The sequence below is a fragment of the Myodes glareolus genome, chromosome 16 (genome assembly GCF_982192425.1).
Source record: "Myodes glareolus chromosome 16, mMyoGla1.1, whole genome shotgun sequence".
Taxonomy (NCBI): domain Eukaryota; kingdom Metazoa; phylum Chordata; class Mammalia; order Rodentia; family Cricetidae; genus Myodes; species Myodes glareolus.
Genome location: NC_142041.1, coordinates 55237701 through 55253305, shown reverse-complemented (window position 1 = coordinate 55253305; position 15605 = coordinate 55237701). Strand labels below are relative to the sequence as shown.

The following is a 15605-nucleotide window of genomic DNA, read 5'->3' as shown; positions in this document are numbered from 1 at the left end:
GTTACCACAGCTCCTAGGAGATTATTTTGAATGTTACATTTAAAGGAGAATTTAAAATCAATTGATGCTAAAAATAAAAACACTTATTTTCTTTTTCCTCTCCCAGTGAAAGTTTATAAGTGGCCATAGTTTCGAGCAGTCTGGATGTGTGAATTGACTGTTGTTTCTGCTGCAGGCGCTCCGGTACTTGGCTGAGTGCCGTGCGAACAGAGAAAAGATGAAGGGAGAGTTGGGGATGATGTTAAGCTTACAGAACGTCATACAAAAGTAAGTACGGCAGGCAGTCTTCTCTGAAGCAGAAGAAAAATGGGTCTGTGTATGCCGATGGATGACTCACATTTATTGAAATTTTACTTTCTTTTTCAATTTCAAATATTATTTAGAAATTTTAACGAACAAAAGATAGACTTCTATAAGTTTTTTGCCCAAAAATATTTTGCTAGTGAATATTTGTTTTCTGTGTAGCTCTGGCTGTGTTGGAACTTGCTTTTTACACCAGGCTGGCCTTGAATTCAGAGATCTGCCTGCCTCTGCCTTCTTGCTAGGTTTAAAAGTGTGCACCACTATGCCTGGCTGTTCATTTTGTTTTTACCGATAAACATGGTTATTAAAAGTCCTTATAAATATGTTTATATTTTATTTAAAATGTTGACATCCATCCTTTCATTTTGGGACATTAATAAGTATTTAATAATTTGCTTCTCTGTCCTGTATTACAGTGATAATCCTAAGATATTTGCAACTGATAGGGCAGAAATAGGACAGCAGAGGTTTTTGTTCAAATTTTAAGACAACTGAATATTCATGGCTCTTAGTATCTGTCAAACATTTCCTTCTCACTATGTTTTCTAATCCATTAATTGCTGCTTTATACTATAAAGATTTAAAATTCAGGCATCACTTACTCATAGACCATTACCTAAAAATAAAAATACTGTTTATGTGTATTTATTTTATTTTTGAGATACTCTTCACAGAGCTCAGGCTGACCTCAAACTTACTCTTTGGTCACTTGCTGCCTTTGCTTCCAGAATGCTGGTATTGCAGGTATGTGCCCCATACCTAGATTTTGTGGTGCAGGGGGGTAAAACTCAGAGCTTCATTCCATGCAGTCAAGCACTTTATCAGCTGAGCCACATTCCAGCCTTGTATGTGTGTGTGATTGATTATAATTTTTTTTAAAGGAAAAGTTGTACACTGAATGAAGCTTTATAAAGTGAATTGATTTGGTAACAGAGCAATGAGACAGCTAATCATAGTAAATAATCTGTAGTGATGTCATGGAGCACTGGCCCTGTGACGTCATCTGTTGTGATGTCATGGGGCACTGGCCCTGTGATGTCATCTGTTGTGATGTCATGGAACACTGGCCCTGTGATGTCATCTGTTGTGATGTCATGGAGCACTGCTCCTGTGACATCATCTGTCGTGATGCCGTAGAGCACTGCTCCTTTGACTTCCATCAGTTTTGATACTCAAAGAACCCTTCATCATGGTCTCGGAAATTCAGAGTTTCTTTTGGTGAGGTTGTTGGGAATCTGAAAGTTTATGGGAACTTAGATTTTTACATATGTCAACAAATCAGTGGCATGTGTATTCCTTAAACAGGCATAGTTATTGAAGTTGAAAGTAAGTGGTACAAAGAAGATGTGGAAAATTATATTTAAAAGTAGTGTTAAACCCTGGAGGTGGTGGCGCACACCTTTAAATCCAACGCTCCAGAGGTAGAGAAGTAGGTGAATCTATGAGTTTGAGGCACACCTGGTCTATCGAGTGAGTTCCAGGATATCCAGGACTATACAGAGAAACCCTGTCTCATAAAAGCAAACAAAAGGAGTGTTGAGAGCCAAGATTACAGCACCCAAAAGTCTGAGGTTGTAACATGTGAAGGCTTGCTTATTGGGGTTTATGTCCTGCCCTGTTCCCCCAGCTGTTTAGTCCTAGAGAAAAATCACACTGAAATCTCTGTAAGTTATAATGCTGATTGCCCCATTAGGTCAGGCTTCTTACTGGCTAACTCTCACATCTTGATTAACCCATTTTTCTGATCTATGTTAGCCATGTGGCTCAGCACCTTTTTCAGTGGGGTAGCTCACATCCTGCTGCTTCAGTGGTCTGAGTAGGAATGGGAGGAATCAGCTTCCTCCCCCCCCCCCCCCCGAATTCTCCTGCTCTCCTTGCATCATTTCTACTTCCTGTCTGGTTTTCCACCTACACCTCCTGCCTGGCCAATCAGCGTTTATTTAAAACATGATTGACAGAATACAGACAATTCTCCCGCACCACTTCTCCCTCTTTTTTAAAAAAAGAAAAACAAAGGAAAATATTCATAGTCCATTTTTGGGAATGTGGGCATAGTATTCCAGACTACTTCCAGCTGGTTGGGGGCGCTGATAATATTATGGGGACCTAAAGAAAATTTAGAGTTATGATCAAGTCCTGACTGAAGTATCTTGTGAGTCTTGATCATCTCAGGCAGCAGTCTTGAACCTGTTCTGGGTGAAGAACTCAGACATCTGGGCCATCTGTTCCTACTGGCGATTGCTCAGGTGGTCTCCCTTGGTCAAAGATGATTTTTCTTAACTCTGAATAAATCCAGAGCCTCTCATTTTCTGTGGAAACAAAAGCAAAATCTCTTCTCCAAAGTAACATACCTTTTGACTTCAATTTTGAAGCCAAGTTATTTTCAAAATACCTATCTTGGATTAATTCTTCAGCATTTATAAGCAAATATCTTTAGTACCTGTTGCTTCCTCCTCAGCATTTAAACAATTTAAAGAGAGCATAATAGCAAACAGTATCAAGATTCTCTGTATATTTTCCATCTTTATGCAGCTTTATTTTAACCTCTATTTCTTTAATTTTTACTTTTAACTTTAGGCTTTTTGAGATAGGTTCTCTGCATATCTTTGTCCTGGAACTCCCTCTGTAGACCAGGCTTTCCTTGAACTCCCAGAGATCCATCTGTCTCTGCCTCCACAGTGCTGGGATTCAAGGTGTCTGCCACCACACCTTGAATTTACAGAGGTCTGTCTGCCTCTGCCTCCCAAGCCTTAGGATTAAAGGTGTGTACCACCACACCCAACTACTCTCTTTCTTTCTTTTTTATTTTAAGGAATTTAAACCATTTAGAGGTGTTTTTTTTTTCTTTGAATCTCTCTTTACTGTATATATCTTTCTGACCATGTGGGTTTTTAATTTGCTAAGGAATATGGAGAAGACAAGACTCAAAAGCTCCTGTGGCATTTCAAGGTCCTTGCCAGGAAGCAAGCTGCAATATTGTATCCATAGTCTGGACTGCCTGCTTGAAAGTCAAGAGTTTTCCCTGGCAGTAAGGCCCAGAAAGCTGGCATTTTAAAACAGCGTAGCTTTTTTCCTGCCACGGCTGAAAACTGAAATGCATTACTCTACTCTTTCCCAAGCGTTCCCAGGCTTTCTGTGGATTCAGTTATCCACGTGGGCGCCATTCTGTAACATGTGAAGGCTTGCTTGTTGGGGTTTATGAAAGGAGTGTTGAGAGCCAAGATTCCAGCACCCAAAAGTCTGAGGTAGAAGGACTACTAGGAGCTAGAGTCAGCTTGGACTCTGGAGACTGCTGCTTAAAACAGCAAGAGATGGCTCGAGGTTCAGAGCACTGGCTGCTCTTCCCATGGACCACCCACACAGTCACTCACAACTATCCAGAATGCCAGTTTTTTGGGGATCTGAGCCCCTGTTTTGGCCTCTGTGGGCACTGCATGCATGTAGTGCATAGGCATGCATACAGACAAACTGTACATACACATAAAATAATAAACTATTTAAAAAACCCAAAACGTTGAAAAAATACATTTTCCATTTGAACTTTAACAATTTAGAGTATGTTCAAGTAGCATGCACTTAACCTATAAAGTAATTTCTTAACCTTTTTAGCTTAAGGATGTGGTAAGGTGTGTGTATGTGGAAAACATACACGGGCAAGGTATAGAGACCACTATGAAGTTACTGAGAGAAATTGAAGACTGTAGCTTGGCAGGTCTTTAGGGAAGGTGATCTAAGATAAAGTTAGAGATGTGGATTAATGTCTTAGGCATAAAAAAGGCTGGGACAGGACTGGGCAGAGAAAGTCCCCAGGCTCCTTTGGATAAGAAAGGAGCAGATAGACAGCGTGACTGAATGCCTTTTAGATGAGTCCTGCCCTGAACAGAGATGACATATTTCTGGGGCTGCTTGGAAAGAACATCCCCTGCCCTTTGGTCTGTCGTGGTTCTAAAACTGCTGTGCTTGCGGCTATGAGTATAGCAGAACAGTCCGTTATTTAGTGAATTTTACTTTTTAAATTTATTTGCATGGGTGTGTGCCTGGCTGTAGAGGTTAAAGGACAGCTTGAGTAAGCACCTTTAAGCCTTTAACTGCTAAACCACCTCATTGGGTTGTAAGACTGTGTGCATGCCTCTGTCTGTCATGTCCTTCATGGCCTTTGTTTGAGGTCAATCCAAGTGGTGTGCCTACATGGTTTCTGAAAGTGACTCTTTTTTTTTCTTTAAATAAAGTATACATTTTTAGAATAGTATGGTAATTGCTCCACTAATAATAAAACATTTATTACATACTCATTCTAATTTGGTCCCTCAACCTTTTTAGTAGTGGAGATACAATGATCAATAAGACATTGCAGTTTATTTGGCTTCTGTAGGTCTCAATATTTGAAGGTTCCCTTTCAAGTTTCTTATGTGTTTTTTTTTCTTTTGTCCTAACTCCCCTTTTAAGCTTGAGGAAAGTCACTTCTGTTCACCAAAATAAGCATTAGGAGCATCTGTATTCGTATGCTGTGTTAATGTAGCTGATCTAGTTAGCCTAGTTCATTGCTACCTGCTTATGTTAGAATTACAGGCAGACTCTCATGCTACCTGGCATTTCCATGGGGGCTGGGGATCCAAACTCCATTTCTCACTCTTGCATGGCACATGCTTTCCCTATTGAGCTGTCTTCCTGGCTCTGTTAATATTTCTTTAAACTGCATTGTTAATATGCTTGCCAGCAGTTTCTATCTCATTAGATTTTTTTTCAGACATCAAAAAATATCTGCATTGCAGCTCTCTGCCTCTACAGTTCATCTTTAAAAATAGGCTACCTGAATCGATAGAAAAGAGATGGTTTGAGCAGCAATTGTGGCAGCAGAGAAATTTGGTAACCTGATCTATTTACTTGGTTTCCCATTTAATTATTTTAATTGAATGTACTTTTGTACCATGCTAGGATGAATTCTGAATCTCAGTGAATCATGTTTTAAATGAAATTAGGAGATTGTTACAGCCTAGCCAGGCAGGGTAGCTCATTATGACTGTCTCAGTTAGGGTTTCTGTTGCTGTGAAGAGACATCATGACCACAGCAGCTCTTAAAGAAAATCTGGGGCTGCTTACAGTTCAGAGGGTTAGTCCATTATCATCATGGCTAAGAATTCTACATCTTCTTTTTTTTTTTTTTTGTTTTTTGTTTTTTGTTTTTGAATCAGAGGTTCTCTGTGTAGCTTTGGAGCCTGTCCTGGAAGTCACTCTATAGACCAGGCTGGTCTTGAACTCACTGATTCACCTGCCTCTGCCTCTCAAGTGCTGGGATTAAAGACACCCAGCAGGAAGGGAGAGTGACACTGGGACTTGCTTGAGCCCTTGAAACCTCAAAGCCACTTCCAGTGGCGGACAAGGCCACACCTAATTGTGCCGCTCCCTGTGAGCCAGTTGGGGCCATTTTCATTCCCACTATCACAGTGCGGCAGAGAAAGTTAGCCTGGACTGTGTGAGAAGTTCCATGAAGATCATACCGACTTGATGCTTTCCTTATTCTTTCCTTTTCATCCTTAAAGTGGAGTCTTGTATTAGACTGATCTCAAGATTGTGTGGTCAAGGAAGACCTTGAGCTTCTGATCCTCTTGCCCCTACCTCTTGAGTGCTGTTGTTACAGCAGAGTCACTGCACCTGGTTTGTGTGCTGCTGGAAATTGAATATAGGGCTCCAAGCCTGCTAGGCAAGAGCTCTGCCATCTGAACTCCACTCCCAGTTCTGAGACTCACTAGTGGTGCTTTTTTATTGAATAAGATATCAGTATGAAGTAAACAAAACTCACCGAAGTTGGGAAGTAAAATTACAGAATCAGCAAAAGTGACTATGCATTTCTTTTCAAGGACTACAACGCCAGGAGAAACAAAACTTCTGGCCTCTGAAATCTATGACATCCTTCAGTCCTCCAGTATGGCTGACGGTGATAGTTTTAATGAAGTGAATTCACGTCGAAGGAAAGCTCAGTTTTTCCTGGGAACTACAAACAAACGTGCCAAAACAGTAGTTTTGCAGATAGATGGTCTCGATGATACGGTAAGATTTACAGATGTGCTTCATAAGATGGCAGGAGAAGTTGTATCACAATTTTCTTTACAGTCACTTGCTAACATTCTCAAAGGAAAAGTTGCAGTATTAAAATTTTATCCTCTTGATAAAAGGGACATCTTATGCTAAAGATACGGGTTAATCAGCATACATAGCAGTTTCAAATGTACATGTTCTTAATAGATGGCCTAAAGGATATGCAGTGAAACACCTCCCGACAGACATGTAGGAACCAGACGGGTCTAATTAAAGCTGTGCATGATTTATGTAGATATGAGGTATATATAACTTCTAATGTCAGACATGAGATAGACAGACACCACTAGGTCCTGTAGGCATTGAAAGGATCTCTGGTTAGCATAACTTCTGAGGGCTCATTGGTGTTGTAGCATGTATCTGCGCACCCACATTGTATATATCCGTCTAGTGGATGTGTGGTATTTCGCTTATTTATTCATCTATCAACTGATAGACAGTGAATTGTTTCTACCTTTGGCTCTTACAATCCTGCTAGGAGCATGTTCAGACATTTATTATTGTTGTTTTTAAGCACATGTTAACATCCTCTTGGGTATTTACCTTGTGGCCATGCTCAGTCATTTGGTAATTATACGTTTAATTTTTAATGAACTGTCAGATTGTGTACTGTGACTACATGATTGTATATTTCAAACAGTATTGTACGAGGGCCTAGTTTCTCCACATCCTCATCAGCACTTGCCATTTTCCAGCTGTCCTACTGGACTGAAAGTGCTCCTTAGATGGTTCTTGTTACACTTTCCAGATAACTAATGATGTTGAGCAACATTCTAGAGATGTATTAGTCATTTTTTTAGTGGTTGGATCGGGGGTTATTGTGTATGTATTTTAAGTTATTTCAGATTTATATTTGAGGGAAATGCTCATTTCCTCTTTGTTCTTTGACTAGTTTTAAGTGGTCTTTTATTGCTGAATTTTCTGAATTACATGGGTGCTTATATTGAAGGTGAGTCCTCTGCTAGAGTAAATGCACTCTGAACCACTGAGCCATCTGTCCAACCCCCTTTTTATACATTTTGTTGAAATTATCAGTGAAGCCATTGACCCTGGGCTTTGCTTTGTGGACAGCTTTTTGACCATTAATTGAATCTCTTCACTTGTCTACTCATCTTTTTCTTTTTTTTATTCAGTTTTGGCTGTCTATGTCTTTGTAGTATTGTGTACATTTTGATGAAGTCATATGTATCATGCAGTTATTCATTGTACTTGTATAGGCTATGTCCTTGATCCCAAAATACACATTTTGAAATGCTTTAAGATCCAAAACTTTTTTTTTTAAATTTCAGTATGATACTCAGAAAGGTTTGGAATTTGAACATTTTTTAATTTTAAAATTTCACTTTAGATTTTTAGATTTTATTTCATGTGTATAACTGTTTTGCCTGCACGTGTATATGTGTACTAGAGACTGGCACTGGATCCCCTGGAACTGGAGTTTATGAATGATTGTGAACTATCTACAAGTAGTAATGAGCCTGGGCCCTGTGCAAGAGCAATAGTTGCTCTAAACTGCTTAGCCGTCTCTCCAGTGCTAAAAATTCATAATTTTTGAATTTGAGGTGTTTGACAAGTGTAGTTTACATAAAATTGTAAAATCTAGGAAAAACCCCCAGATCTGAAACACTTTCATCCCAAGACCAGGTAGAGGACACTTAGCCTTAGCTTTTACTAACTTTTTATTTATGTAAGGTTGGCGGTAATATTTCCCTCTTAATTCCTGAGTTTATTTATGTAAGGTTGACGGTAATAGTTCCCTCTTAATTCCTGAGTTTAGCAGTTGGCTTTTTCTTGAAAGGTAAATTTTCTTGAAAGGTAAATGTTTGTTAACTTCATCGATCTTTTCAAAGAACCAGGTGTTCTTTTTTTCTTCCCTTTTTATTTCGTTTTAATTTTTTCTTGGTTGGGGCACACATGTTGAGGTCAGAGGATGAGTTGCAGAAGGCGGTTCTCTTCTTCCACCATGTGGTCCTCAGAAGTAGGCTGAGGTGTCAGGCTTGGTGACAGGCACTCTTCCCCCTGTGATGTTCACTGGTTCTGTGGGTTTGGATTTTGTTCCTTTGTTTTGAGATCTGGTCTCACTTTATAGCCTAGGTCGACCTTGAACTCAGGCCTCTGCTGCCTTAGGAGTGCAGTGTGTGGTGATCGTAGCGCCGTGCTGCTGTGCTGGGACTAAGAACCAACTTTTTAGACTCTTTTTAAATTTTAAAACAGTCTTTTCTCATTTTGCATATCAATCCCAGTTCCCACTGTCTTCCCTCCTCCTGCTCCTCCCTCTCCTTCCACCCCCCCATCCATTCCTCAGAGAGGGTAAGCCTGCCCATGGGGAATCAGCAAAGTCTGCCATATCACTGTGAGGCAGGACCAAGGTCTTTCCCCTGTATCTAGGCCAAGCAAAGTATCCTCCAAAGAGAATGGGCTCCATAAAGCACTAGAAAAGGTTGTGGTGATCCTAATCTGTGGGCACTTCTCAGTCCAGTCAGGTTAACAGCCAAGGTCAATATCAGTTCCAGCATGCTGTGTTGGACCTTGAAAACCTACGCGATGGGGAGCTCCAGAGATGTTATGTTTCCAGTATCTAAGCATCACTGTTTTGTTTTTTTTAAGAAAAATAATATTTTGTCTGTATTTTAATTGTTTAATCTTAATTTAATACATGGGACTTGAGTTTGAGATAATTTCAGGAGAAATTATATATTATATATTCGGGGTAGACACTTTTTTCTTTTACTCTTTTTTTTTATTGTTTTTAATTGCATTATGTGTTTTCTCCACTCCCCTCCCCTCCCTTCCTCCCCCTCTAAGGGGTGGACACTTAAACTGGTAATCTCCACTCACCTCTTCACCTATGCCAGGCAGACTCTCTAAGGATCGCCACCACCTTTTCTGGTGGTTTATTTAAGGCCTTAAAGCTAAGGTTTTTCTATTTTTTTTTTTAAGGTTCAGTAGGGGTGTGTGTGTGTCTGTGTCTGTCTGTCTGTCTCTGTGTGTGTTAGGAGAGGGCACTTTTACATCTTTCTTAACCTGTGACAGAATCAAATAAGTTAACAGCTACGAAAGTCCAAAAAATTTCTAGAAAATTTCTCCTGTATGAAAATGGATGAAATGGAATACCTTAATATACATAAAGTATCTCTAGTATGTCTTGTTAATTTTGTTGACTATGAATAAGTTACTTTTTTAACACAAGAATTCAAAAAGGGGCTAGGGAGCTAGTTCAGTAGGTAACAATCCTCGGTGTGCAGTCCTGAGGACCTGATATCTCAGTGGGTAACAATCCTCGGTGTGCAGTCCTGAGGACCTGATAGCTTAGTAGGTAAGAATCCTCGGTGTGCAGTCCTGAGGACCTGCATTGAAATCTCCAGACCCCATGTTCAAAGCCAGGCATGGTTGCACAGATGCCTGAACCCCAGCTCTGTGGGGCTAGAGACAGAGGATTGCTGGAACCTGCTGGTTGACACCTTATCTCCAGGTTAAATGAAAGGTCCTGTTACAAAGAAATAAGAGAGTGATAAAGCTGGATACCTATTATGTCCCTTGTATACTCCATGCATGCCTAGGTGCACATATACAAATACATACATGCTTATACACCCACTCCTCCCATATACACCACACACTCAAAGTAACTACTTACAAAAAAAATATAAGCCAGTATACAGTAAGGCGAAAAAATCAAAATATAGCTGAAGAATGTCTCCTGGGGGGTCAAAGCAGAAAGCAGATTCTTAATTACAGGTACTGGACTATGGGGATAAGAGGAAACAAATAGGAGAAGAAGTTAGAAGTGGGATAATTAGTACCCTGCTTTAAAGTAGCAGAGGCTTTATGGGTACCAACAGAGGAAAATGAAAACCAAAAGAGAATATTGATAATGCTTGGTATCGCATGCCATGAATAAGGAGGACATAATATATTTATAAGGGACAGTGATTCAAACACTGAATACTTTTAATTCTAGCTTATGTTTTAGTCCACCATATGGTCTCTGTCATAATTGCCAACTCTGCCTTAGCATGAAACTGAAGCCAGAGGATCTGTAAGTAAAGGAATGTGGCTGTCTCAGTAGAACGGAACAAAATGGCTGGTGACCTGCAGTTTGTGCACCTTAAGCTCAAGGAACCTCTACTTTTATGTTCTTGAGTACTTCGTTATGCATTGGGTGACAGTTATTAACACTACATATTAATATTGAAGTTTGAAATATGCTAGGAATTACTGTCGTGTTGTAACTTTGCTTCCTTTTCTATCTAATCCTAGTCCTTGCCAAATAAATGTAGCAATGTTTCATGCCTCTGTCAGCTGTGGATCACACATGTCACTGTGGCACCGCAAGATTAGATATGTTTAGGTAGACAAGCAAGTACCAGTCCCTGCTATGTCTAGTGTGGAATAAGCTGTTGTGGAAGCTTAGTGTAGTGGGCCATGCCTTCCAGCCTGTGTGTAGTAGGCTTTGCCATGTAGGTTTGTGTAATTGGTTCTGTGGTCTTTACAGTGACAGAATTGGCACCAGTGAATGGTTCAGTATGGCTCAAGTTGATTTATTTTCTCTACCTGTTTTAATAACAGTTTGCTTTCTACTTTTTCAGTCTCGAAGAAATCTGTGTGAAGAGGCTTTGTTAAAAATTAAAGGTGTTATTAGCTTTACTTTTCAAATGGCTGTTCAGAGATGTGTGGTGCGAATCCGTTCAGATTTGAAGGCAGAGGTCAGTACTTTCAACAACTGAATGTGCGTGAAGTTCCAACCAAGCAAGTCCTCATTCAGAATTGTTCCTTTATCCTTTCATCCCAGGCTTTGGCGTCAGCAATAGCATCAACCAAGGTCATGAAAGCCCAACAAGTTGTGAAAAGTGAAAGTGGGGAAGAGGTAAAGCTTGCATTTTATTTTACTCCTACCAGACCAGGACTCTTGATTACTTTTCATGGGTAGTGGATTATAACATTCCTAGAGGAATGGCTATGAAATATAAGAATATCTTGATTTCTGTCTTAGTAGTAGAGAGAGATCTTTTGTGAAGTTCAGAATGTGCTAATGGAATCTCTGAACTTGGTGGAGATGTGATGTGGATTGTGTATGTTAAGGACAGGACAGTTCCTTACATTGATCTTCAGTAGTTTCTAACTTGAGCTAGTTTTGTGAATCCAAGACAATAAAAGCATATTCTTTGGACAAGTAAATATGGTGCACTCTAGATCTGTTTTGTGGAGGAGGGATCGACTGTAAGCTGTGAGCTCCTTTGGCTTCCACAGAGGAGCGGCTTTGTGGCACTCTGGGAGTTCAGAGTGGTCCTGTCTAGACACAGGTTACTACTTCAGCCCTAGAATCTCGATAGATTGCAGCTGCTGTCCCCTGTGTGCTTACGCAGTGCTCAGTTCTTAGACTGTCTTGCAAGAAGAAAATACTAGAAGACACAAAGCCTTTGAGAGTCTCAGGATGAAGATGACACTTAAGATGAGGATGTGACTTAGGGCATGGATGGTGTCATGTTGGGTTAGTAATGGCTCTTCATGCTTCTCTGTGTCAGATGCTGGTCCCATTCCAAGATGCCCCTGTGGAAGTGGAAGAGAACACAGAGCTGCCTGACTACCTGCCAGAGGACGAGAGTCCCACAAAGGAACAGGACAAGGCAGTGTCCCGGGTCGGCTCACACCCCGACGGTGGAGCCAGCTGGTTGAGCACAGCTGCAAACTTTTTATCCAGATCATTTTACTGGTGACTTCAACTTCAGTTTGGGGCTCAAGGACTCTGCAAACCACCAGGGGGCCAGCTTTCCATTGTGGTGAACTGTCAAGTGCAATTCGCAATAGATTATCATGGGAAGTCTCTAGATTACATGACTACGTATGCTGCATTTTACATTGTATTGGACATTTCCCCCACCGAATGGTAAACAGGACAGAGGCTGCAGGTGGAATGGTTTATGAAGGTATTTTGGTATTGTTTTCCTTTGCTTAATTGCCTCACTATTTTTTGAAAAAACATGGGTCCACTGTTAAAACCAAATGTATGTGCAGCTTTATAGTCTGTTTTACATGGAGCATGTGACTAGAAGAACTCCTTCTCTCCTCTAGCCTCAGGAGCTTTCTGAAGAGAAGTTTCGCATAGCTCAAGTTGTGCATGAATTACCGAATATTTTAGCAGCTTTTCTTCATGAATGATACATGACATATGCTTTGGTACCCTTCTCTGAAAGTTGAAAACATACCTAGTTAGCCCCCTTCTGTGCCTTTTTTATTTTGCCAACCATGTTTATAGAAAGGACATTATTAATAACATTTTGAAAATGGAATTATATTAATTTGAATATAGCAGTACCTTAAAAAAAACTCTACAGAAAACTGTACAATCTTACTTGATATAATTTTAACAAGGCTACCATGAGCCGGTTAAGACAATGGGGGCATGAACAGCAGCAAAGTGCTTTTGGGAGAATTTGAATGTGACCATGCATGCTCTGTTGATTCCTGCTCACTTAGGTTATGGTGGCTCTTGAGAATTCAGTCCACTGTGATCTTGTGGGCAGCCTTACCCTGTGATGCCACTGTGTCTTGCTAGAGAAAATAGTTCTGTTTTGTTTTGTTTTGTTTGTTTTTTAAATCTGGTTTTTCAAGACAGGGTTTCTCTGTATAGCCCTGTCTTGAAACTCACTCTGTAGACTAGGCTGGCCTTGCTGAGATTAAAGGCACGCGCCACCACAACCTGGCAAGAAAGTAATAATTAATAGTTTAAAGAGCTGATAAACTTGAAAACAAAGTTGGATGCCTCAAATGACTTCAGATATAAACACCTAGCACACGCCTATCCCAGAGATGTTTCTTTTTATTGCCTTTTTGTGATTTTTAAGAAAATAGTGCACCAAACTGAATGAAACAAGATCCAAATTGTTGCTTATAGAGAAAGAAAGCCAGCACTGGTCACTTAGTCTTATTTTTCCTGTTTAGCCAGAAAAAAAAAAGACTTCAACGAAGGTAAGATACATAAATACAGACATGTTTTTGGTTTTTTTGTAGACTGAATTACATGTATGTGATGTGTTCTTAAGATCCTGCAATATTTGACAACTAATGTTTTCTTTGTAGAAATCGAGCTAAATCTGTTTTCATGTCAACATTAAAAACTAACAGGAAGAAACTGAAATGTATCGCCATCACCATGTAGAGCTGCTGTTTTGCTCCTTGAAGAATGTGAAGTGAGATTGGACTCAGGAGGGCTTCCTTGCATTCTTGTTGAAATCAGCCAGTGTTACCAGGGAAAAATAATCATAAAATACTATGACCCATGAGAGCTTTTGAGTTTATTAACACCGTGGCTTTCTGGAATGAGGGTGTTGAAGGTATTTAGAGCATTTTTCTATATGTCTCGTCTCTGATTCAAGTGATACGCACAAGCAGAAAACAGAAATTTTCAGGGCACGAGGCTAACACATACTACTACTTCTGCCGGAATTGGATGTGTTGAAAACAAAACAACAAAACCACCTCCTTTCTATAGCCATTAAAGCAGAGTTTACTTTCTATTTTAACACATTTTTCATTTTATTTTGCATTATCACGCATTTATTTAAAAGTTATAGCAGTTTGGTAGTGATGGTTCAGAACAGTTGATATTTCGAACTGACGTTTGTGTGTGTCTAGGTGTTTCTTTATTCCAGGACTCTCAGAAGAGTCAAGGCAACTATAATGGCAATTTTTGAAATATATTGTAAAATAATAAAATAGCAATGAAAATTGAGTGGATATTGTATTTTTAAAATATTATATATTTATTTATTTAATTGTATATGTCTGTCTCTCAATGTGCACATGCCTGAGGAGGTCAGAAGAGTGTCTGGTCCCTGGAACTGGAGTTATAGATAGTTGTGAGCTGTCTGATACAGGTATTGGGAGTTGAGCTCAGTCCTTTATAAGAACAATACATGTTCTTAACCACTGCGCTATTTGTCCAGCCCTGGGATATTTGTACTCAGATTATTGAGACAGCTGACCTGAACCTTGTATTTGGCCTACATTAACCTTGAACTTGCTCACCTCCTGAATGCCAGGGTTGTAGGAATGTACCTGAAGGAGGCTCTTCAGCAGTTTGCACGGTCTTCATTCCACAGCTGCATCTCCTGGTCAGTGCTGTGCATCTGTGTGGACCACTGCGCTAGAGGAACCAGAGCTAGAATCAGCGCACTTGCTCTCTGTCATACTTTTGAATTTGGTTTTCTAGAGATTCTTGTAGAGGCTTGGTTCTAGCTTCAGCGCTACCCTTATTTTGATTTTCAAGAGTTGTTAAAGGAGAATAAAAGTTGCTTCTCATGTTATAACTTGCTAGCTATGTAAGACTAGACAGTAATTTAATCCTGAACTATATAGCAAAATGAAGGTAAATTTCTTCACAGGATAGTCCACAGAATCGTTATATAAAAACATTTTATAAAACGTTTTATAAAAAAATATTTACGGTATTCAGTGGAATTGTTGCTCCTGGCCATGTAACACAAATGTCTCGTTGATGTTGATTCATCCAGCCCCCCCCCCCCGCTTCCCTTAAATGTGCAGGTATACAAGGCACACATGTTGAGTCAGGACAGCTCCTGGGAGTCCCCTCTCTTCTTCCATCATGGAAGTTCCCAGTATTGAACTGAGGTCATCAGGCATAGCTTTCCCTGCGGTGAACCTTCTCATTAGTCTCTTGACTCTCAGGAGATGACCAATACTAGCTTTGACTTACCTGTCTACATCTACTCAAGAGTCTTTGCTTGGCCGTCTATGGTTTTTATCTAAAATTTTACCTTGAATTCTTTTATTTGTTGCCAGGATTTCCCTCCTTTTTTAGATGCTGAAATGTGTGGAGAAGGGAGAGAAGTGGCAGAGCAAGTGTAAGAAATGCTAACACTTAAGGGTGCATACGCAAGAGCTTTTGTGCTATTCATAGACGGTTTCTATAAGTCTCAATTGGGCAAAATTGTATTTTAATTTTTAATAATGTAATTTATTAATTCTTTAGGAATTTCACATCATGTATCCCAATCCTGTTCACCTTCTGTGCCTCCACTTCTGCCCCTCACAACTGCAGTAACCCCTCCCAAAGGAAACTTCCCACCCCCCAATTATTTCAAAATGAAACCAGACCACTTGTTACTCTGTCTTTCTCATCTCTCCAGCCCCTCTTCATTCGTCCTGTTGGATTGGAAGCTGTGGTGTGTTATGTGTTATACCTT

At 39.9% G+C, this 15605-nt stretch overlaps 1 protein-coding gene across 1 annotated transcript in view; it reads left to right on the top strand.

Annotated features, from left to right (window-relative positions):
- Armc1 (armadillo repeat containing 1) overlaps positions 1-14131 on the top strand; it is a 29082-nt gene extending 14951 nt beyond the window's left edge. Inside the window, exons 3-7 of the mRNA XM_048419923.3 lie at positions 176-267; positions 6162-6351; positions 10989-11105; positions 11192-11266; positions 11925-14131. Coding sequence (XP_048275880.1) covers positions 176-267; positions 6162-6351; positions 10989-11105; positions 11192-11266; positions 11925-12116 — 666 coding nt within the window. The 3' untranslated portion in view covers positions 12117-14131. The remainder of the gene's footprint in view (positions 1-175; positions 268-6161; positions 6352-10988; positions 11106-11191; positions 11267-11924) is intronic.
- The last annotated feature ends 1474 nt before the right edge of the window (positions 14132-15605 follow it).